General features: G+C 39.2%; 1 protein-coding gene and 1 long non-coding RNA gene across 3 annotated transcripts; one reads left to right on the top strand and one right to left on the bottom strand.

Moving 5' to 3' along the window:
- Positions 1-1,414: 1,414 nt before the first annotated feature.
- On the bottom strand, positions 1,415-3,783 carry LOC119892478. The gene is made up of 4 exons (XR_005442555.1): positions 3,720-3,783; positions 3,583-3,635; positions 3,413-3,455; positions 1,415-1,675 (listed from the first exon to the last, which is right to left on the bottom strand). It is a non-coding gene; the product is annotated as an uncharacterized LOC119892478 (long non-coding RNA).
- htra4 (HtrA serine peptidase 4) lies at positions 3,685-22,501 on the top strand. Of its 2 annotated transcripts, none has more exons than XM_038704742.1 (9): positions 3,685-4,099; positions 12,637-12,736; positions 12,822-13,026; positions 16,448-16,642; positions 16,777-16,809; positions 19,140-19,254; positions 19,372-19,429; positions 20,911-21,006; positions 22,246-22,501. In XM_038704742.1, exons 1-9 carry the CDS (start codon positions 3,685-3,687, stop codon positions 22,409-22,411), a joined length of 1,383 nt encoding a protein of 460 aa, XP_038560670.1. In that variant the 3' UTR covers positions 22,412-22,501. The 2 variants fall into 2 exon arrangements, with proteins under 2 accessions (XP_038560670.1, XP_038560669.1); XM_038704741.1 differs by lacking the exon at positions 3,685-4,099 and adding an exon at positions 12,405-12,500.
- Positions 22,502-25,163: the final 2,662 nt, after the last annotated feature.

Here is a 25,163-nt window from a genome sequence, read left to right as displayed (position 1 = left end):
CTATTTGACAGGTAGGATGAAAACCATTCTAGAGCAGTACCAGAGATCCCCACCCAGTGCCTCAGTCTGTCTAACATGATGTTGTGATCAATGGTGTCAAAAGCAGCGCTAAGGTCCAGGAGTACAAGGACTGAGCACATACCTTCATCAGCAGACATTAAAAGGTCATTGGTGACTTTTCCTAAAACCAGACTGAAACTTTTCAAATATTTTGTTATTTTCCAGCACAGTGAGCAGCTGTTTGGACACAATTCTTTCTAGAATCTTTGCAATAAAAGGCAGTTTTGAAATTGGTCTAAAATTTTGTGGGAGGGAGGGATCTAAACCAGGTTTCTTTAAAAGTGGGTTCACGCAAGCCGTTTTAAAATAATCAGGGACACAACCAGTAGATAGGGAGCTGTTGAAAACAGAGATCAAATGGGGCCCAACAGAATCTATTACTTTTAGTAAAAATTTTGTAGGTATTATATCAAGTGGGCTGGAGGACACTTCAGGCCTATCAGTATTTCATGGAATAAGTACAGTTTATTAGGTTACGCACAGAGGTTAACATTAGGTGGCTTTGGGTTTTATGTCCAATTTTGCTGCTTTGGAGATCACAAAGCATATTAAATCAATTTTAAATCATATTAAAATTGTTAAAAATCTATCAAAGCCTTTTCTGCCGTTTCCGCCTTCTGCCAAAACTGATTTTCAGACATTTTGAGGTCTTGCAGACAACATCAGTGGTAGCAGTCGCGCTTACACCTTACAGTACTTTCATGTTTGAGTACTTACCCTGTTTTTATTCTAAAATATCTGCATGGCTCTCATTTCATTTCCACATAAAGATAGGTCACAGTGAGCGAAATCAAAGAGCCTCCCCTGAAATATATTACAGTATGCGTCATAAAGAGGCTCACACTGTTATACACAGCCTGGCTGCTTGTCACAGACTATTGAGCTATTATCAAGATCTGTCTTACTGAATAGAATGAGTTGACTCACACAGTGTGCAATCGCAGTGTCTCTGACTACAGTGATGAGAAAATAAATACACAGATGGACAATCCACGTCTTTTCCAATCAACTCAAAATAAACTAGTCATCTTAAAACTATCGAGTGGCCGATCTGCCACACTGAATCCTACTTTTGCCATCACCAGTGAAGATAATAATGTCCAGGGTCTAAAAGTTCACCTAACTTTTACAAGAGGTGAAAAGGATTAAACGTAACTTCAACAGCCAGGTAAAGATAATGCAGGAGGCAAAACACTTCCTGAATGATTGTTGAAATGGTCAAAGAGTGATCTATGTCAGTGGTGTATATTTCTGAAAAAACAAACTGTTGACTGATATTTTTAGTAGACGGGCAGAATGATTGGACGCAAACATAGGCAATGCAGGCAGCACATTAGAGTTCAGTCATTTATTGTCAAAGTGAGGCTATATAGGCATGGTGCATGGAACTGGCAGGTTCAGGTTAGGTACAGGCTCAGGCTCGAAAACAAAGGCACGCTGTACATGATAACTTTGACAAACTGTCAGAGGAACAATGTTTCTGGGCTGGTATATTTAGGTGAATGGCTGATGGAACGTTCCATGCAGGCTTTGGTGTTCCAACTCTGGCTTACCCCTTTGGGAAGGTCAGGTGAGCAAAATGAGGTGATTGCAGGGGGGATGGGAGTGTCAGGATCTGGAATGAAGCGAGAAAAGTCTGAGGGCATCTGGTGGCTGGAAGGAGAACGGCAATGAAATGCATAGGCATGGGGAAGAGAGAGGTGAGTGGATTGAGGGAAGAATGGGACTGAGGCAGACCTTGTGACAATTTTCCTTAAGGAAAATTGTCACAAGGTAAGATTTCTATTTCAAGGAATAGTTTGAGTGTAAGTATTCAGAGTGTGGGCTCAAGAGCAAATGTCTTATTTGGTATTTTATTCACCATTGTACACTATTTCCCTCCATAAAAGAAAATACTGAATACAGAATATCTTCATAAGGTCTGCTTCAGTCCCGTCGTTGGTGGCTGCATTATTTTTTATCATATTTGGACTTGTGTGGACTTTGTTTTACACTTGTCTATTGAATTTCTGTGCTTTTATTTGTAGTTTTTAAAGAAACACTGTTTTCCACTGTTTCCCTAATTTTGAGAATAAACATTATCTTGGTCAATCTATAGAGGTTCTAGGCGTCATGATAAAAACCTAGGTGGTGTTGCCTGCCCTATTTAAACACAACTTTACCCCAGTTACGAATGGACTGGAAGATCTGTACCTGCCTGGCCAAACCCTGGACATTTGCTGTACATGAACATCCTTACTGGTTTCTCCATGGTATCCATGAACAGACTAGCTACATGGCATATTATTTTCAACCCTTTATATTACTGCATTTAATACACAATGGGAACTACTACTTAGTTTCTCTTATTGTAAATACATACACCTCAAGTTGAAAACACTATTTTTAACAAACTTTTACAAATGAAATAAGATTTTCAGGGCCACTAGATGAAGTAGAATGAAACCTGTATCTTTTGAAGAAGCTGAATTTAATCTCAAGTGTATGCAAAGTACAAAAAAAGATTTAAAGTGCAACAGTGAAAAAGATTATGTTAGAGGAAACCCCAGAGACTAATACAACAGAACATTTATGACATAAAAATTCCAAAAAGCTGTTAGTTTCCCACAAAACTCTAAAAATGGACTGGACATTTTTTGAAGATCCTGTCTCAGATCTCAAGTAAGTGTCAAATATAGACAAAAAATTGAAAGTCTTAAAAAATGGGTAATGACTTGTAACAGGACAACAAAAAAATCATGCCCAAAATCATAACTGGGTAATTAACATTTCTAAATATATGCTCCAGTACCTTTTTGGCATGAAGCTGATTAAAGAAAAATAACATGTATCCTTGTAATATAATGAACCGGAAATTTCATTATCAGCAGGACATTATTTTAAGTGTGTATAAAACTTCACACTTCACCTTCAGGTATCTTCAATCTTCAAGTCCTGATGCCCTTGATTTTACAACATTGAAAATCATCTAATTCTCAAGAAGAGAAACAGTTAAAAGGGAAAATAGATGCAGAAAAAGAATTATTCAACCTGTTCACTAGGATATGAAGGCCACTAATAAAGTCAATAAAGGTGATGTGCCCTGACAGCTTCAAAACACATTTAAGTGTTTTGTTTATGAAGAATGAAATTACCCATATGCACTAAGACTTAAATGTCAACTGTAATTCTGAAAGAAAGAGCCCTCAGCTTGACCTCAGCATTAAATGCCAGTTATTTAATTACAAGCCACAGACTAACAAGAAAGCCTTTTACTTTTATCATCACATGCAATTTTGTCTCCCTGAGTGGAAGGCAGAGACTACAGTATATGTGGCCTTTGAATCTCCGCATAAAAAACATGTCCACTAACCTCATGCAGCTGCATTCCACAGCGGTTGAGGGAACAGCGTAGCCTACGGGAACATGCAGGTGAAGCAGGATCAGCATGCTGCTACTAGAATATATCGTTATTGGCCCTTATCCAGTTCTTTAGGCTATGAAAACAGCGGCAATGACATTGTCTTTAAAGTATGAGCCTACCTGGATGTAGCCTATCACATGGACCCAAGGAACGGGACAGCATAAACCTTGGCCTACAGAGTCAACAAGAAAAGGACGACTGTTGTGAATCGATGTTTGGTCATGATGAAGTTTGTGGCTTACTTCACCCTTCTCACCTCCGCAGCTCACGCAGGTCTGCTGAAAAACAGACAAACCTGCCCGCAGGTTTGCGATGCCTCTCATTGCCCTGTGCCACCGCAGGTCTGTTACTACGGGCAGGTGAAGGACAGGTGCGGGTGCTGCGTAGTGTGCGCTGCTGGGGAGGGTGATGCCTGCGGGGAGCGGAGCGGTGCCGGCCTCCCCTGCGGTGACGGGCTGCGGTGCGACTCTGTCCCGGGGGGGCTCCACAGCTGCGTGTGCGCCTCCTCCGGCCCGGTGTGCGGCAGCGACGGCAGGACTTACCCCAGCATCTGCCGCATGGCCGCTGAGAACAGGAGAGCCGAGCTCGGCGAGACCCCCCCGGTCATTTTGATCCAGAGGGGTTGGTGTGATTCAGGTAAGCTGTGTGATTAACTTGTCTTTCTTTATTTTATTAATGGAAAGTCTTTACTCGCCCAATGTTGTTTAGGTTGACATAATAAAATATATTTGATTAATAAATGTGTTGATCAGTATACTAATTTAAGTTGAATTATTATTAAGACTACTGCTTCTATACTCTACATAGGCATCTAATACAGCCTAATAACAATATAATAACTCCTTGCATTTCAATAGGGTCCTTATAATAATAATAGCCTATGTATGTTATTACTAAAGCATACACTTGTCAAAACTCAGAAACATGAACAAAAAGCTGAAATCGCTGATGGATGCCTGTGAAAATAATTAACAGTAGCCTAAGTTTAAACATATTTTTCTTATAGAATGTTGCATCTACAGCTGTAATTACGGCTATTTTGCAGATAAAAGTACTCATATGTCTATAATTTGGTTAAAATGAACTCCCTATTGACCAGCTACAACATTAAAATCTTATGTAGGCCTACTGTTAATGCATTAACTATAGTCAGTGATGGACAGTAACTAAGTACATTTTCTCAAGTACTGCTTACAAATTAGAGGTATACTTTACTCAAGTATTTTCTTTTCATGCCACTTTTTATTACACTCAGAGGGAGATATTGTACTTTTGACCTCACTGCATTTATCTGACAGCTTCAGTTAATAGTTACTTTACAGAGTGAGATTATTACACACAAAACATATGAGTGTGAAAATTATGATGTTTGTTATTAATTAAACTACTCAACAGTTTATACAAGTACAGCTAGTAGCCTATATTCATTGACTGACAGAAATTTAATTGCCAATTATTTTGAGACTTGAATAAGTAATTTTATATGTAAAAACTTGTCATGGTTCCAGCTTCACAAATGTGAAGGTTTGCTGCTTTTACTTTTGATTATTTTAATGTTACTCATTTTGAGGTCTGGACTGACAAAACAAGCATTGTAAAGGTGTCACTTCGGGCTCTGGTTAATTTTGAGAACATTTTTCTGTATTTTTAAAAATTACTACAATCAATTAATAGAGAAAATTATCATCAGATTAATCCATAATGATAATAATCATTAACTGCAGTCTGATACAAAACAGTTAAACCTCAACCAACTACAACACTAAAATCCTGCTTTTACATTAATGCATGAGTAATAATAATCTAATTATATAATGTATAATAGTACAAGCAGGCAGGTCTAATTAAAGAGACTGTTGATTTATGGGAAGTGTACGATCCAGTGTCTTTGGAGTTTGAGCCATACTAAAGACTAAAAGTCCGGTAATCTCAAGTGAAAAGGGAAGCCAGTGCAGAAGGGTCTTAAACCTGCATTCCTTCTAATGGTCAGCAAGGGGCAACTCCACTGGTTGCAAAAAGAAGTCAGATTGTATACTATGTACCTACAGAGGGCTGCAGGCAGTAAAGAGGATAAAGGCTAGGCTCCACTGCAGCATTACAGGTGCTGGTCATATAATTAGAATATCATCAAAAAGTTAATTTATTTCAGTAATTCCATTCAAAAAGTGAAACTTGTATAATGTATACATTCATTCCACACAGACTGATAATATTTCATTCCTTTTATTTTTGATGATTATAACTTTCAACTAATGAAAAAATTAGAATATTGTGAAAAGGTTCAATATTGAAGACACCTGGTTCACTCTCTAACCAGCTAATTAACTCAAAACACCTGCAAAGGCCTTTAAATGGTCTCTCAGTCTAGTTCTGTAGGCTACACAATCATGTGGAAGACTGCTGACTTGACAGCTGTCCAAAAGACGACCATTGACACCTTGCACAAGGAGGGCAAGACGCAAAAGGTCATTGCTAAAGAGGGTGGCTGTTCACAGAGCTCTGTGTCCAAGCACATTAATAGAGAGGTGAAAGGAAGGAAAAGATGTGGTAGAAAAAAGTGTACAAGCAATAAGGATAACCGCACCCTGGAGAGGATTGTGAAACAAAACCCATTCAAATATGTGGGGGAGATTCACAAAGAGTGGACTGCAGCTGGAGTCAGTGCTTCAAGAACCACCACGCACAGACGTATGCAAGACATGGGTTTCAGCTGTCGCATTCCTTGTGTCAAGCCACTCTTGATCAAGACGCAGCGTCAGAACCGTCTCACCTGGGCTAAAGACAAAAAGGACTGGACTGCTTCTGAGTGGTCCAAAGTTATGTTCTCTGATGAAAGTAAATTTTGTATTTCCTTTGGAAATCAAGGTCCCAGAGTCTGGAGGAAGAGAGGAGAGGCCCCAGAATCCATGTTGCTTGAAGTCCAGTGTAAAGTTTCCACAGTCAGTGATGGTTTGGGGTGCCATGTCATCTGCTGGTGTTGGTCCACTGTGCACTGCCATCTACCAGAAAGTTTTAGAGCCCTTCATGCTTCCTGCTGCTGACCAACTTTATGGAGATGCAGATTTCATTTTCCAACAGGACTTGGCACCTGCACACAGTGCCAAAGCTACCAGTACCTGGTTTAAGGACCATAGTATCCCTGTTAATTGGCCAGCAAACTCGCCTGACCTTAACCCTATAGAAAATCTATGGGGTATTGTGAAGAGGAAGATGCGATACTCCAGACCCAACAATGCAGAAGAGCTGAAGGCCACTATCAGAGCAACCTGGGCTCTCATAACACCTGAGCACAGACTGATGGACTCCATGCCACGCCCATTGCTGCAGTAATTCAGGCAAAAGGAGCCCCAACTAAGTATTGAGTGCTGTACATGCTCATACTTTTCATGCTCATACCAACATTTCTAAAAATCCTTTTTTTTGTATTGGTCTTAAGTAATATTCTAATTTTCGGAGATACTGAATTTGGGATTTTCATTAGTTGTCAGTTTTAATCAGCACAATTAAATTAAATAAACATTTGAAATATATCAGTCTGTGTGTAATGAATGAATATAATATCCAAGTTTCACTTTTTGAATGGAATTACTGAAATAAATCAACTTTTTGATGATATTCTAATTATATGACCAGCACCTGTAGTTTTGATGATCATGTAACCAAGAGTTACCAGTGTTAATGCACCTGAAATGTTTATGCATGCTTATCTTGCTGTTGGATGATGACCCGTCAGATGTAGAATTAACCCAGGAAACATTGATTAGTCCTGAACTGGAGTTCACCTTTAAACTTCAGCCATGAAGGAATTATGTTGCTAAAGAAGAGTCACTGTGCTCTGTAAAAATTCTCTTAACAAATAAAGGTTCAAAATATGATCAGATTATTCTATTTCCCTGGTGGGGGGCACTTGAAAAGCCCACTCATGTGCTCTTTAATTTGACTTGAGAAACTAATAGGCAATTATTGAGCCTGTGCAAGACTCATATGTTGGATGAAAAAAAAGGATATATATCTGGAAAATGTTTCTTCCCAGAAAGCTTTGATGTAGGGTGCTTCCACAGTTCTGCATATTCATGCTCAGAAGAGCAACAAGACAAAATGCAGTCACAAATTATCCAGTGATGGTGTTTAATTCTCCTGAGGGTATCCCAGCACCACACCGCTGTGCAAATATATCCTCTTAATTTTCCCTGTCCTGTGCTATCCATTTTCATAACACGTAGTTTCTTATCGTAGCCAAAATTCATCATGCTTTAGACCTCCTCTTATATAAGAATGTATGCAAAACTCACAGACATGCGATGTAGAGGGAACCATATAATATAACATAATAGTAAATAAAAACAGAAACTTTCCTGTTAGGTAGTGTTTTCTTTTAATGAAGTCTGGTTACCAGTCAGAGTAGTCATATGACTGAAGGGAAACTCTGTGACCATTGACATAGGCCAGGATGTGACCAAAATGAACTGAGCCAGCCAGCATGTAAAGGGTAAAAGCCACCTTACTTTTTCCAGTGTAAAATTATAATGTGAAGTTGTGATAGAGAAAGACAACTCATCCTCACCTAATTAGATTTCCCCTCTTTGTCCACATGAAACTCAATGCGTCTGTTATGGTCATTGAGCATCATGATTTCTGTCAGGAACATTTGTATCACATTGCAAGTGGAGATTTCCTGCTACAGTAAAACAATATAGCAAACAGAAAATACATAACAACACGACCACTAACATAAAGTGAGCAAGGGAGTTAGGAGGACTAGTATAGTCAATACATGTTAGTCTTATTTCTACTACCTTTTGTCTTTTTTTCTATCACAACAGCAGTATAGCTTTATATACTGGGGACCCCATTAGCCATTTTTGTAAAGAAGAAAACAATAAAGTTGAAGATCGTTTTACAAGGGGGTTTATGTAATGGGCTATTTCTTGGTCAGGACCAAGCAGCAGCCTCTGCTTAACTCAGTAAACACTTTCCTAATGTGTTTATGGTCTCAAACCTTTTTCAATACAGCATGATGTTCATTTTGTAAATCATGGTCCCATTTAGAGGAAAATAAACAATAAAGGAGGATATGCTTTAGGGTGGGACCACCTTAGGATTGACAAGTTGCTATCATGACAACCTGTGAATCAGGCTAAAGGCAACTTGTATCCACTGCACTGTGTAAATTGAACATTGCAGTTGAACTAGCTTATATATGCTTCGTCGGCAGTTGGTCACATCCAGTGCCTGGTTGCAAAAAATCAACAAGGCGACGGTCAATCTGCCAAACTCGAGGCTTCAAAAGGGCAGTCAACAAGCCAATGGGTGACGTCACTGTGACACCGTGGCAACTGGTCCAAGAAATAGTCCAACACATAGAGTAACCCCTTGGAAAATGGCCAATTGTCATTTTCACTCTGTACGGTATAACGTGTTAAGTGGGCTGGTGCTGGTAGATGGATTTTGTTGCATTTGGACAGAGCCAAGCTGTTTCTCCCTGTTTCCAGTCTTTATGGTGAGCTAAGCTAACCAGTTGCTGGCTGTAGCTTTGCATTCACCACAGACAGTGATATCAGCCTGACTCTATAGTCAGTCTAGTCTTTACTCGGCAAGTGAATTCTTCCTGTAACTATTCCTTTAAAATTGTTATAATACCATGTCCACATTGGCCATGTAGTGACAGCAGCAGTTTGTAGGTGTCTTAAGAGCTCACTTTAAAAAAAATCTTTCTATCATTTAGCTGTTATCTGAAAGTCACTTTACTGCCACTGGCCTTTTCTAAAAAGACATTTAGTCCAGTACCACTAGGATTTACTTTAATATTGGATGATTCCACACATTGCAATTCAATTTGTCTATCAACACTGCAACAGCATATCTGAAATTTTAAAACATATGGAAATCTGAAGACATAGCTTACATTGTCTTATAAATAAAGTCGATTGTGTTCTATATTCATGTATTTCAAATCAAAAACCAACTGTCAACTGATACTAATGTTAGCTAACACTAACAGCAAAACCCCCAGGCTGTAAATCCTTATGGACCAACAGCTGCCACCACAGAGCTGGCACAATATCATAGAAAATATGAATGTGATTATAACATATTGCATGTGTGTCTGTATATTTTAGCATGCTGATTGTTTTTTGTTCATTTATTGGATTTCCAGCAGAATGCATGCTGATTACATGTGTCAGTATACGACCTCCAGCCACCGCTTGCCTCATCAAATCTACCAAAACAGACCTGTCAGGGATTAAAGGGTCAGTTCACCCAAAATACAATAAATATATGAATGAGAAAAACCTAAATCCATTTTCCCCCTTGCTACCACGTAGAGATAAGGACAATGTGGCCCTGTGACTTGCAGATAGCAGTGTGTCAAGACACCTGTCAGTACATTTCATCACTTTCCACTGCTGCTCAGTAACCGGGTGATCAGGAAACAGACAAGTAACCAGTGTTGGCATCCTTTAATGTATGCTCTTCAACATCCACCATGACTGCTCGTACATTTAACCACTGGTTGTGTTCCCTGTTGAATGATTTGCTTACTCCTATTAACTGAGATATTTTCATTACATTATTGCAATCAGTATTTAATTATGTTGAAAGCCTTGGTTTGTTCATCCATCTTTTAAAGCTTTAGGAAAAATGTTTCAATGTTTGCAATTCATTAGATTCCAGCTTTATTTATACGTTTTGTCTTCTCCATAGGGAGCTGGGGTCAAACAACTCTTATTTTACTAATTTTACTGCAATATTTTATTATTTTTTAACTGTATATTTATATTATTATGAAATGCTCTTGACAAAATGACAGAACCGGCCATGAATGTGCTCTAAGATTGTTGTTAAAAAAAAGGAACCAGTAATGTGAAAAACTCATCCTAAAGTACTTTAGTACTTAAGTTTTAACAAGAAAAGGACTCTTCTTAACCCTGTAATGGTCCCCTCCAGTTAAAAGCAGTGTACATAGATAAAAGTGCACCTACATTTGTCTCCATTAAAGTGAAAAAATAAATTTTTAATTACACGTCTCTTTTTATGGACATATAAAATATTTTCACTAATATAAAGATGGAACCTGACATAAAGAACTGAAATAATGGTCACATAAAAATAACAAAATGTCTTGATATGCAGTGCAATCTTTCAGCTCAGACTAATTAATTAAATGTATGTACATTCTGTTTATTGAGTTTATTGTTCTCCTTGTTCTACCATTAGTGACATGTATTCAAACTGAGTATTTGTATCTTTGAGCTCTAACAAGACATACTGAATGCATCTCTTTCCTTATAAGCAGCCATGTTTGGAGCTTGTAGGGATGAGCGAGTACACCATTAGCTGTATCTGTAACGTAGGCGCAACTAAGCTGACATTGTTAATTTAAGCCAGCCATTTACATTGGTTGAAGTAGGAAACTATTTACCAAACAGCCTCAGAATGAGCTTCAGAGCAATAGTTTTTAACACAATAGCAAGAGAACTAACAAGTTTTTGTCTTTAATAAAAGTTCCCATATTTATTGTTCATTAGAAAAAGAATATCCACACATGTTACTCTGATGATACTCATACTAAAAAATGCCAGATACTCGTTTCAGCCAAGTACTCACTCAACCCTAGTAGCTTGCACTCTTGTTCACTGCGTTTGATAGTGCACTACTACTTTTCTTTGTGCATTACTGCCACCACTATTCCACTTGCACAACACATTTTTCAGCAAGATATCTCTTACTAAATGTGCTCCAATTATGGTTGAGAAGACCTTAAAAAGAGGTAAAACATGGAACTATTTTGAAATAACACACATTCAGAAATGTTGAATCTAGTGTGTGATCTGCGTTGCGTACTACGAGCAGATTTGCAATTGTTTTACAATTTGGAGACTCGATAGCAGATTAGATGACGTATCAAGTATAAGAGGTATTCATCTGATGGATGATCCACAATTGCACAAGTTGGCAAAGCCGTATAGGGTAATTGAGAGGATAGTGAAAGCGACATGATCTCCGTGCCAATGGGGAGCATACTGTTGATTTGTTAGTACAGCTCTCTGACAGGCAAAATAGCTGGTGTTCTGCCACAGTAGCTCTTGGCAATGGACACACTGTCATTTGCATTTAAGGCTGTTTTTGCACAGACAAGTTCATTTGTGCATCAGTCAGATGTGGTGGCTTCAGGAGAGGGACTGTGTGTTTGCTAAGAGAGCACAGGAGGAGGACGTTGGAGATATTATCAGGGGAGATCCCTTACACAAACACAAGTGCCCACAGCAGGTTGCATTTTAAATAAAACCCAACTGCTTTTGTGTTTAACCTTACATATCCACTTGTAGGCTCTCAAGCCTTCAACTCTTTTGATCAAAAAACAGCTAATAAACTGTATAAGTGGTGGCAAGGCAGCAGAGGTGGGAGGCACTGATCTATTATTTGATCTTTGCTTTTATGAAGAGGTTTGTTGCAGGTTGTGTGCCTGCAGTTACCACCGTAGAGCAGTGATTTGCCACAATTTGCTTGAGAAATAAGACATAGTGTCATGAGACAACTGATGCTCTGAAAATGCAGCCTAGTATTTACTCATTATCAGAAATGAATGGCAAATTATCCTGTCTAAGCTCTTACTATTTTTGTAGCATCTTTGCCAATTTACATCTCAGTAAGTTCCAAAGGGGACACAGATGAAAGAATATCTGAAAAAGTGGATCCACTTTGAATTAACTGCAGTCTAAGGCCACACTAGCTGCTCTGTGAGTCTAAAGAAACGCTCAAATCAAAGGCAGACTGTTTTCACGGTCTGTCAACAGGTGATCAGTTCAAACAGGTAAATAAAGCAAAAGACTGGAAACACAAAAGCCTATCGGGGGGATTAAGGGAAAGTGGCTTGTATATATTTTGAGGAGTTGATTAGGAGATTGGGAACAGGTGTACAGGTGTTTGTTGGCGTGACAGCTGGAGGCAGAAAACACTGAGCAGACTGTGAATAAACAGGGAGTGGTAATGGCTGGAGAACTGACATCAGGACAGAATACGGCATACAAGCAATGTAAAAGAGTATAACCAATAGACCACGGTGCCAGCATGGCTAAAAATAGTTTGAATAATTCCGATATTTTACAGATGTTCATCCATCACATGTTAGAGAAACTGAAAGGCCTAACCTGTGTTCTATGTCCTTGAAGGAATCCAACATCAAGAAAGTATGCGCTACAAGTTCAACTTCATTGCAGATGTGGTGGATAAGATTGTCCCAGCCGTAGTGCATCTGGAGCTTTTCCAAAGGTAAAACTAACTGAAGCAAGAACAAAAACACTCAAGTTCCTGCAGATGCCAAACGATGTTTCCCCTTCACCTTTTCTCTCGCCAGAGTGCCATTTTCCAGTGAGGACGTCTCTGTGTCGAGTGGCTCTGGGTTTGTAGTGTCAGAGGACGGCTGGATCGTCACCAATGCTCACGTACTCACCAACAAACAGCGGATAAAAGTTGAGCTAAAAAGCGGTTTGCAGTACGACGCTACAGTCAAGGACGTGGACCAGAAGATGGACATCGCACTCATCAAAATTGAACCAGATGTGAGTGCCTACTGTTTGCCCTCAGCTTCTAAAGGGCCTTTGACTAAGTTCTGCTTTGTGTTTTGCTAGCCTGGCAGCTTGTCATCAGCAGCTAACATCAAAGTGTATTAATCTTGTACACAAAGTGGGGCGGATATTCTTTGGAGAAAGTCAACAAGGGCCTTTGCCCATCAAAATTAAACTTTATTCCTTAACATGGTTAATTTGTCATCTGAATTCCTCTGGGGTATTTGGTCATGTCTTGTAAATTCAAAGCCTCAGGTATTATTTGCAAGTGCAGTTCTGAATAAAACATGTCACTGCTGAGACATGTTCTTACACAGCCAGCTGCTTTGTATGGTAGCGGGGACTCTACTCCCGACCACTTCAGTCAGACTCCACTCAGCATGAAGCAGATGATTAACATTTTTAGTACTGATCTGAATACTAGAATACCTCAAGATCAGAAGGAGTAAACCTAAGGAATCACTATATTTGACTGCTCTGTAGGTGAAGGAATTTGTCTTGAAACATCAAGGGAGTGGTGAAAGCCTTACACTGCTGTATCTCTCTGTGTTACATACCTTATAGAAGGAGTGCTAAAGCTTGCCTAAAAGGCAAATTTCTCAGAAGGCTTCATGCCCCGGGAGATGTGGCTATAAATTTGGCAGAGCATTACAATCCTCCCGAGAGATAAATGGCCTCTGCCTTGGATAAGAGGAGGCAGGCAGAGACAAGCTAAGGCTGAGTTTAGTTTGGTTCATACTCAACAAATCCCATGTTAAAATTCCATAGAGTGGTGCTCTTAAAAGAAGCAAACACTCATTCAACACTCAAATTAAAGAAGAAGCAATGTTCTGTTTTGATGCCAAGCATTTAGTGATAACACACTTTCCCAAGGGACTTAATGGAAAATGATGTAAGACTCAGGAACATAAGTTAGATTCACAGGTTAGGTAAGTATTTAAAGTTTCACTGAGAAATTACTTCACTGATTTAGCATTGCACTCCGGATTCATGAAGGGCAGTTAAAAAATAAAGGTTCAGAATCGATTCACCAGAGATGATATCTTTATAATTCTATGCATACTTCTTCCTTGTCAAAACCTGGTGCCTTTTATATCACCTTATTACCAAAAATGCAACTTGACTGCTGACAGTTTGGTGTTAGATTTAGAGAGCGGCTGATGTAGCCTCAAGCTGCTAGCCTGAAGCAAAGATGAGGAGTGGGCTACAAACGTCTGCTTAACTCTTTCTAACACCACACCCCCAGACTTTTAAAATTTTCATACTTGTAGTCTTTCACCCAAACTGACACTGACTCACGTGGCATTAAAAACATGACTTGAGGATATTTATCAGAGTTCAAACAGCTCCTTCTGGAGCCATAAATGGCGTTAGCCACCTTTTTTTTCACATATGTAGTATTATTCCCTAACACCTGTAAATAGATTCTGATGTGTAAAATCGGTGTTCCCATTTAATGTGCAGGATTAAACAAACTGTTCCGTAAACTGTATCTAGAAGTGCTTTGTCAAAGGCACCTGCACTTGCTTCAGATTCTGGAAGATTTGTTTACCTCCTATCTAAAAGGCTTCCTTCTGAAGAAGCCAATTAAATGTCATAAAGAATCTAAAGCAAGCAAGTCTATTGGTGAATAGAGCAGAATGTCTTGGCGCTTCTAAAACAACACAGCTATTAGTGACAACCAAGCCTTAGTGGTGGGTCAGTAGCACGTAGCCCCATCTTCCATCAGAGATGCTCACAAGTCTTTGCAATTAATGACAGCTTTTTAACTACTCTAAGTCAACAAACCCTGCTGACTCTCAAACCCAGTGTAATGTAACTAAATAAAACTATAACGATGCATGATCAACAATAAACCTGTAAACTTTTTTGCAGCCAACGTTAATAATCAATGTGAAGGCAGCCCATGATGATTACGTTAATCGACCAGCACAAGTTTGGCAAGAAAATAAACGCTCATTCATCTTTTCATAACGAATGACCTACCTTTCGCTAGGTCGTAGCTAAAGCAAGAAGCAAGCTAACGTTAGATGGCCAACGCTGAACTAAACTCACCACAGGTTACTAACCTATTTTGCATTCAGATAAATGGCTCAGCAGCTGCCGCTGTTTGTTGTCCTCTCTAATGTGTGGCCACACGCACGCAGCTGATACTACGTGTTACGTTAGCAGGTTATAGGTAACGGAGTGAGGGAATAACAGCAAGCTCATCAGACGTTTCCTAAAAAAAAACATTGTTCACGAGTCCCGCACCTCGAGCCTCAAGTCAAGTTTGAAGTCTTTTGAGGACTGTCTCAAGTCGAGTCTGAAGCGACAAGTCCTCAAGTCTGAGTCTCAAACTCAAACTACCCATCTCTGTTTTCTATTGAATCTACTAAGTTACTGTATCTTGGAAGGGTAGTTAAAGGTTCAGTATGCAAGTTTTAGTGGCATCTAGTGGGGAGGGTTGCAAATTGCAACCAGAGGCTCACTGTGCATACATGTGCGTCCTCGGATGGTCTAATTTCCCGTGTTGTGAAGTTGTTCTTCCAACTTCCGTTTGTGTTCATGTGCTCTTTAGTCGGAATGAGGAATCAACATGGACGCTACTACAAAGATGTGTTGGATTAGCATTATTGGAGCGTATAAACAACACGCAGACATGTAATCCACTCTACATGGACAGCAAACTAACTGTTAAACCATATTACAAATTACATGTTTGCAAAATGTGTATATCCAATATGTGATTTTTCCCATGTACACTATATTTCTCTTTTTGCAATAAAGATTCAAGGAGATAAAAAAAAAAAAAACTCTGATTATACTGACACCACATAAATGCACCATCAGTCACAGCTCCCTCCTCCCTTTGCAAGCATTTAGGAGAAGCTACGGTGGCCGACACGCGCTGTCGGCTCTTGTGCTAAATAATACATGTGGGCCTCCATTTGTCCAAATTTCTCTTCTTTTCTTACTTCTAATAAACAACTACTAACAACAACAACAACAAAACAACTACTACTACGAGTACCACTAACATTACTACTTCCTATTTATTTTCTTCTGCGTACATATTCAGCGTAGCCCGGCTCTGTAGAGCCGTTTGTCCATTCGGGCTACTGTAGAAACTTAGTGGTGCAACATGGCGACGTCCATGTAAGAGGACCTACGGTGTATGTAGATAAAATGGCTTATTCTGATGGTTCATTATGTAAGGTCTTTATACACCACTAAAAACATAGTTATGGATATTATATTGCATTTCTGTCAATAGATCCTCCTAAATATTACACACTGAACACTTAAATAACCTTACTATGCCACGTCATCAAATTTTGACATTATTTCACCCAGCATGTGTTCCTGTTACATTCATAAAATTGATTGTTGTCCTCTGCTGTTGGTCATCATGTCTTGTTGTGCCTTGCTGCAGAGGCCCCTGGCTGTGCTTCGTCTTGGCCAGTCCTCAGACCTGCGTCCCGGTGAGTTTGTGGTGGCGGTGGGAAGCCCTTTCTCCCTGCAGAACACCGTCACCACTGGGATTATCAGCAGTGCCCAACGCAACAGCCTGGAACTGGGTTTTAAGGACTCTGACATGGACTACATCCAAACTGACGCCATGATTAATGTCAGTGTGACTACAATTAGTAGTACAAACACAATCATTTCCTTTCTTGGCTCTGCATGTGATCTAGCGTGACAGTTTTAGTTCTACTTAAACAATGAGTAAGTAAGTGTTTTTGTTGCTCTGTTGATTCACAGTACGGCAACTCTGGTGGACCGCTTGTCAATTTGGTAAGAGGATTTATAGTGCTATATCATATGTGAAGGGATAATACCATTTAATTTGCATATTTGTTATGCTATGTAGGAGATCTTTTTGATGTTTTTATGACAGTGAGGACTGAGGTCATGAATTTGTTTTATTTAATACCCACAGTATCCAGTCTGCTCCCTCAGGTTCAAGATTAAGCCTCCCTCACAGTCCTGATTATGGAGGCCTTTGTATTGTTTCTGCGGAATAAAATCATACAGATGGTACATTCATCTATTAAGGTGGTTGCCGCCAGCTTCCTTTCCCTAAAAATGCTCTTATTTCTAAAGGAAAACAGTTGCCATACCAACGGTGCATTTTATAGATAGTCCTTCACTGTGAAAACACAGATAAGTGACTACAATAACCAAAACTGATGTTTTTTGTTGTAGGTAAAAGGAACACTTAAGGGATAGTTCTGGATTTTGGAAGTGGGGTTGTATGAGAGACTTATCCATTGTCAGTGTATTACCTGCAGTAGATGGCGGACAGTGTAGTGTATTTTAGCCACCTGAAAGTAATAAATGAAATGAGTCACCACACAACCAGAAAGTTTCCCCTCTCTCTCTTTCAGCCTGTTCAATGTCCTTCTGCAGAGGTTCTTCTGTATCCACAGGTTTGAAAAGGTATCCCCTCCACACTGGACAGAATTTTGGCGTTGGCGTTCTTTCATTCGTTGTCACTTAATAAACCTCTGAAAGTCTCACCCAAACAGTTGACTTTCGGTGGTGTTATACAGTTGCACTTGTCCATAGGAATAAGTAACGCATATGCATGCGTAGGAATGTAGTTCCAAAGGAAATGGCTGTCTGACGCAAGGCTATGCGCTTACAATATTCTAAATACAGTGTGCACTCGAACTGATATTGATTTTTTTCAGTGGGCCTTCTTTTAAGTGGCTCAGATGTTTTGCTGCTGACCCTGTCCAACGCAGTACATTGTTTAGCTTCCATGCCCGTACAACTCTCAGGTAATACACTGACTATGGATAAGCAGAGCCGGACCGTCCAATACGCTCATTATGCACGTCGCTTAGGGACCGGCAAAGTAAACAAAAGCCCCGCCTCATTCTCTTGTCAAAGCAAATGTCAATGTTTACAGCTTTGATGAGAGGATGTAGAGGGACTATCCTTGGGCATCAAAAAAACTGGGAACAGCAGTCAGGTAAACTTGTGTTTTCTCCTCTCAAAGTCTGATGTCAGCAGAAAACAATGATGTTAAATTATTGTGCTGGCTTGCAGTGAATATCTCTTCAGTCTTTCTGTCTTGCTTACCCAGCTGGACATCGCATCTCTTGGTCTGTCTCTGTCTTGGTTGCTTGCCAAACTTTGTGCCTGGCCAACGTTAGAGTGAAATACAACTATTTATCACGTTTGATAAACGCCGACTGGAAACGGGGTTTATAAACTGCAGCTCAGAAAAGGTAACCGCGTCACGCTGGACCATGCGTTCATATGCAAGTGCACAAAATGATACTTGAGCATTCTAGCAGCAACCAGCCTAGACAATACTGTGATGTGATGGCACTCCTCATAGGCGCACATCATTTTAAAACCAGAAAATGATTATCTGTTTCTTAGTCAAGGTTTAGTTACAACTCAGGACTAATGCAAGATGGAAAGCAAAGACTCTGAACCTGACTATAAAAATGTTGATAAGCAGGGAAATCATCTCTCAGTAAATAATAAGCCTCACATATTCAGCCAAGTCATTGTATTTTACATCTAAAAAATGTATTAATGGAAAACATGGGGCCAGTGTGAATGGGTCGGATGGAGCTGATAACATTAATATCTAGTAAGTTCTGATATCTATAATTCATATTTATATGCTTAAGTTTCAGTAGAGTAGATGCTGGATAATCGGCCAGTACAAGCACAGTTGATCCACATCCAGGCTCAACCACTACCAGCACAGACCCAGTCCAGATGTCTTCAGCAGGTCCCACAGACCCAGGTGAAACACAGGCAGCCTCAGCCAGTACGAGCACAGCCAGAGATGAACAGCCAGCATCAGATACAAGGAGTTCAGACCCTAATGGAAAAGTTGATGCTCCACCAAATGACCCAGTTGATTGGCCCCCAGTCTTGACAGACTTTATGAGGACTGAGGTAGTGCGCAGAGGTCCATTCAAACCAGCACTGGATTTTTCTTATCCTAAAGAGAAGTCTAGAAAAGGTTTTCATTCCAATCAGGCGTATTGCAACTGTATTATTAACTGTCCCTTTAACAGACTATGAGCAAAGCTATGAAATCAAATAAACACGTAAGACCATTATCTCACGACTCTCCTTCTATCTATGTTTAACAGGATGGAGATGTAATAGGCATAGATACTCTGAAAGTGGCAGCAGGAATCTCTTTCGCCATCCCTGCAGACAGAATACGGCAGTTTCTTGCTGAGTCCTACAACAGACAAGTCAACGGTAAGCAGGATCTAATGCCAGTGTTGCCGATATAGTCGCAGTTTCAAGGAATACTTATATGATGTCTTTCATTCATTCATAAGTCATTTATTCATTTGTTCATTCATTTGCCTTTAGGAAATACAGGACAAAAAAAGAAATTCATAGGTGTCCGGATGCTGCAGCTTTCACCATCGTAAGTAAACCTCAGAAGAACTCATTTCCATCAAGCTCTCCTAATAGGGATGGCAATTATGGTCCCTTGGTGGTTATTGCCACTGTTATTTGTTGCAAGATCCTTAATCTGCAATACATTGAGTCATTGAAGGTTAAAACATGGGATATGTTAAGAATATTAATCAGGTTGCATAACAAAAATAACAAACTACTGAAAAAAAAAAAGATTAATAAATAGTTGCATTGTATACAGTCCAAGCGGGAAGCTTCCGGCCTACAATATGAAGCCGATGCGGAAGTCCCCGAAACCTGCATTCTATTGAAAATCCAGCAGGGGGCGACTCTTCTGGTTGCAAAAAGAAGTCCGGCTCCATTAGAAATAATGGGAAAATGACCCTACTTCTCAGCTGAATAATTACCCCATAAACCCTTTCCTGATGAGTTTATGGTCTCAGTCGCTAGTTTCAAGTCTTCTTCAAAACAAAATTATGTTTATTTAGTAAATTATGGTCCCAGTATGTTTCAGGGCGGGATAACTATGATTGACAAGTCGTTACCATGGCGATCTGTCAATCACCCTCGGCACTGTGTAAATTGTTCGATAGACAAAGTTATCAGCCCTGTTAAAATGACAGTTAACGTGAGTTACAGTTGCACTAAGCAAACTAGCTAACTCCGCACACGGCCGTTAGCTCCGCTGTATCGTCACTTCCGGGCACTTCCTGGTTGCAAAAACTCGACATGGCGGAGCCCTATCGGCCAAACTCGAGGCTTCAAAGAGGCAGTCCACAAACCAACGGGTGACGTCACGATGACTACATCCATTTCTAATGTACAGTCTATGATACAGTCACATACATATGTATGGATATACATATATGGAACGATATGTTTGCGACACATCACTATCTCCTAATACATCTATGTGCACTGGTGCTGTGAGCTACAGTAAATGCTAATGTCAGCATGCTAACATCCTCACAGACTCAGTGCTTACATGCTGATGTTTAGCAGGTATGATGTTTACTAGAAACTAGAATTAATCCTGTTATATATATATATATATATATGAAATATCGTGGCAATCCACCATTAGAAGTTGAGAGATTTCAGTTGCAGACCCACTGACATTGCCATCCTTAGAGCTATTTAAAACACCTTACTTGAAGTGCATTTTATATTAATATCATGATATAGCACATTTCTCAAAATTAAACTAAGTAACCGTTAAATAACCAGATGGGAATGTCTGCTTTTGGCTAATCCAGTAAATATCTGTAAAATCAAAATACTTTATCACATTTAATATTTGTCTATACCTATATGCAGTGTGTAGGTTTTACAAAATGCAGCTGCAGTGCTGTGAACTGACATTTGAAATTCTCTGGATATTTTCCAAAGCATGGAATAAAAGAATCTCTGTGGTTTTGATAGAATTTGGGTTGTGTCAGTTGGTATAGACTGTTTCTCTAATCCATCTTCATCTTCATTTTTCTCCAGTTGGATCCGAGATCTCAAGGAGCATAAGGTTGAATTTCCAGATGTGAGCTCAGGGGTTTATATTTATGAGGTAATACCTGGAACAGCTGCCTCCAGGTAAAAGTCAAACTACAATCTTGTCTACTATGTGGTGGGAAATTCATCCCCTTTAGCTCGTAATTTCAGAAGAATGGCAAAGTATAACAGCATCGTGGTTGTTTTTGATATTAGCTGATAATTGTTTTTTCTGATAAATACTGCTTGTCTGTGGGAGGTTCTTAATTCAATTCAGTTCGGTTTTATCAATTCGGTTTTTATGTAGTGCCAATTCATAACAAAAGTTATCTCTTTGTACCCTTTCAGTAGATTTCAGTAGTATATGCTGTAAATATATTGTTGCAGAGACATTCCCACCCTAGCAGGAACATATAGGAATGAATCTGTACAGGTTTGCTTTGTTCTGTGGTTTCAGTCCAAAACCTATAAGCATTACTATTAGCAGGAGTCCAACCTTAACTGACACATGCACTTGTCAATATTAGTCTCCAGTAGCAATCAAAAATGTTGCTCTTGCATAATTGCATTGGTGTAAGGTTCAAAGTAAGATAAGCACACTAGTGAGTTATTTTTTTTTATCAGAGAGTGTAACCTGGAGCAGTATGATGCACAGTAAGAGCTTGTTTAGGCAGGTTTTATAAAATGCAACAGCAGTGCGGTGAACTGCCATTTGGAGGATATATTTCAAGGCGTGGAATAAGAGCATCCCTGCAGTTCTCAAGGCTGCAGATTGAACTGTGGTCCGGCTGCTCATTATACTTGTGCTTCCCACAGGCAAAGCTCTGACATCTTTCTCTTAGTGAAGATAAGATCTCTCTCTCTGACTCTTTAGACTCTATATTTTTCATAGTGCAACATTGCTTCCTGTGACATTGAAGCCTGAAGCTTTGAACAGCGTACAGCAGTATAACCTACAACCAGTACAGCAGAGGATGTCAGTTTATCAAGACAATGCTGAATTGTCTGCTATACTATTGCTTACACCCCTTGTTATTGTCTGGTGAAATCAGAATGTAGCTCGGCAGTCTTGCCTGTATTGTCACTCAGTCTGCATAAGATCATCAGCAAGAGTAAATGCTTGAAATGTAAATGTCATGCAGTGAGGTGCATTATAAATCCATGACCCCACCACTTCCATTGTTTACTTTGTCTCTTGAGAGGGAAGAACCCGACACAGGAACAGACTTGTCTAAATGTCACTGATGTTTTCCTTAGGGTGTGAGATCAGCCCTGCAGAGTTCGGGTCTGCTTTAGTAAGGCTTTATGTACGAGTGATTTATGGCGTTGTTTTCTCCACAGCGCTGGCATGATCGATCATGACGTCATCATCGGCATCAACGGGTGGCCCGTCCACACCACGCAGGAAGTGAGCGAAGCCGTCCAGAGTGGCACCCCGCTTTCAGTGGTGGTGAGACGAAAGGATAAGGATGTTACACTAACTATCATTCCTGAAGAGACTGACTAATACCACTGACTGTAAATGTCTGCCATTAAAGAAGAAATGTAAATGTAATGTCCTGTAACACTGATAAAACAGCTGGTGATGTGCACCGCATTGCTTTTTCTATTTTGTCTTTACGAGAATGAGATACTTAGAGTACAAAAGAGACTGGCATCAGAAAGAGGAAGTGCGGCCCCTTTCTCAGAATAAGGAAGTGCTGCCATTTTGTGCAAATGTTCAACAATCATAGAGAAAGAAATCATCAAAGGTAAAGATACAAATTTGTACACCCATGAAATGAATGAGACACATAATGTTCCGACTGAAGCAACGAAACACAGTTGCAAACACAACATTGTGTTCAACCATTTGATGAATACCACATGTTCACAGGTGGTGCCACGCAAGGCTACCTTTTCGGCTTGTAGGCAGTTTTCATTCATAAAATTGAGTAAAAAGATGACTTCACAGCACAGAGCATCAAGACCTGCTGTTGGACATCAGCAGACAATGTCATTTTGCTGTTTCACTGGTTGCATTAGGGGACATGAGATAATTATAAATATGAATATAGCTGCCAACGGCATGTTGGCAGCTGTGCTGTGACAGAAATAAAGGGGGAATGGTTTAATATGAAGTTAGATAGATGGTTTTGTTCGACACCAGGTTTCACAGGGAATTAAATAACAATGAAAAGACAAGCTGCATTTAAAATAAATTATATAAATAATGATAATGTAAATTATACAAGGATATCTAAAATGGTTAGGTTAGGTTTAAGCAACAAACTACTTGGTAAGATTTAAGAAAAAGATCATGGTTTGCGTTAAAATAAGGACATTATGTAAGTCACGTGACTAAATTCACATGATGTAAGTTACCTACGTAACATTAACTTAAAACATTTCACATGGGCCTAGAAGCCCATTCACCTTTTATGCATTTCTCTCTCTTTTTACTACATCATCTGACCTCATTTGCTCCTGTTAGAGGTTGTGGCCTAACAATAAATGTAAATATGTCAATAGTTTTATCAAGATCACTCTAAATGAGTGTGTTAGCTTTTGTTTATTTTTTTAAGTCGAGTCTAGAAGTCTTTATTATGAGGATTACATTATGAGTATACTTTCTCACTGTAACTCAATACATTCCTTTTTCAAAAATATAACAACAAAAACATTGTTAAACCACCATCTCATTGTCTTAAATATCATGGCATTTAGGAACATAATCCTTCTTACCTTCCTCTATGTCTACTTAAGTTTGAAAATTAAAGACATCAGTTAATCAGTGACCGACAAAAATAAATTATAAAACAAGCTGTTGTTGGCAATGCTCCATTTTAAAATGTTTCTATCACAGTAACGTCAGGCGAGCTGATTCTGGCAATTGTCCAAAGTTAATTTTACTTGTCCCTAAACAAAGTGTTTTATTTATTAGCATTTATCAAAAAACTAAAAACTAAAGTTACAACAAACATTCTTGCATATCAAAAATGATATGAGAATCCCCCCTCCTTCTCCCCAGAGATGGACTCTTACCTGTGAGTAGTAATTTATCACTTTATTGATACGCTCTTATTGATACTCCGTTTAGTTCAGCTCTTATCATTTCTTTTTTATTACTAAATAATTACCTTTTAAAAATATATTATTTAAAAAAAGAATAAATTCAAAACAGGATGAGAATTTAATATTTTATTGTAAATAAATGTGGTGGTTACTGTAGTCACTATATCCACTCAACAAAATCTCCCTGGAAACAAAGTCGAGAAAGAATGAAGAACTCTGCTGGTAGAGAAGGGAGGAGCGGGTTTGCCTAGTTTATAGGGACTTGCTACATGTGAAGTTGCGTGGCAAACTAAGCCAAACTGGCAACATACAGACAGCTTTCATTTTAGCTTGTTTGTAACAATTCTCTTCTAGTTAACATGTTGTACTTGTCTTAACTGTAAAGTTCCAAGCCACTGGCTGTCATGTCCTTTCCTCTTCCTCACCACTTCCTTTGTTCAGCCAATACTTTAGATTCAAACCAGTAACACCAAGGAGCTTAAGTGATAGGATAACTTCTCCTTTTATCCTCAAAAAGCCACAGAGGGGATGAAAGTCTGCCGCATGATAATAAATTAAACCATCATAATAGTTTTGGTGTTACATTATTTGTTTTTGTCATACGTATATGCGTTCCATGTTCCATGCTCCGATCACTTCCTGCAGGTTTTCTGGCTCTGGAGCTGTGGAGTCTGGATCTGTCGTTGCGGGTCACCTGCTGCCCCTTTGTTCCTGCTCAACACCCTTTGCTACAACAACTATTGTTACTAGTCCTATTGTTATTATTGTTATTATAATCATTAACATTACGATTATTATCATTAACACTACTATACATATCTGTATATATATATATATATATATTTCTGTAAATAACATCAGAGTATGGTCTAGACCTGCTCTTTCATGAAAAGCACTCTAAGATAACTGTTGTTGTGATTTGGCGCTATATAAATAAAATTGAATTGAATAGTATATCAGATTTATGTACTGTATGCTGGACTACACAGAGGTGCTTATGGCAGGATGTGGCCTGCGGCATTAGCTAGCGCTAACTAAATTGCTTGGTTAGCATCGTGTATCTGTTATTCACGTTAACGGTGATATTAATTGGGATGCTAATTTTGGCTAGGGAAAATTAGGCTTAAAACAAAAGGTAGCCTACTAATCAGAATAAATGAACAGCGACTCCTTAGAGTGACTTTTAGTACAACCAAACGGTGAAC

This window comes from Micropterus salmoides, unplaced genomic scaffold (assembly GCF_014851395.1).
Source record: "Micropterus salmoides isolate LMB-PRFRI ecotype aquatic unplaced genomic scaffold, ASM1485139v1 Ms_hic_scaffold_7, whole genome shotgun sequence".
NCBI classification, from domain to species: Eukaryota; Metazoa; Chordata; class Actinopteri; order Centrarchiformes; family Centrarchidae; genus Micropterus; species Micropterus salmoides.
Note: the sequence above shows the minus strand (reverse complement) of the source record. Positions and strands in the feature narration are given on the sequence as shown.

What these genes read in the sequence shown, in the direction of transcription:
- htra4 (XM_038704742.1), top strand. Translation starts at nt 3,685, where the DNA reads ATGATGAAGTTTGTGGCTTACTTCACCCTTCTCACCTCCGCAGCTCAC. An exon ending in CATCTGGAGCTTTTCCAAAG is followed by an intron (nt 12,737 to 12,821) that starts GTAAAACTAACT and finishes TTCTCTCGCCAG; the next exon opens with AGTGCCATTTTCCAGTGAGG. An exon ending in ATGCTGCAGCTTTCACCATC is followed by an intron (nt 19,430 to 20,910) that starts GTAAGTAAACCT and finishes ATTTTTCTCCAG; the next exon opens with TTGGATCCGAGATCTCAAGG.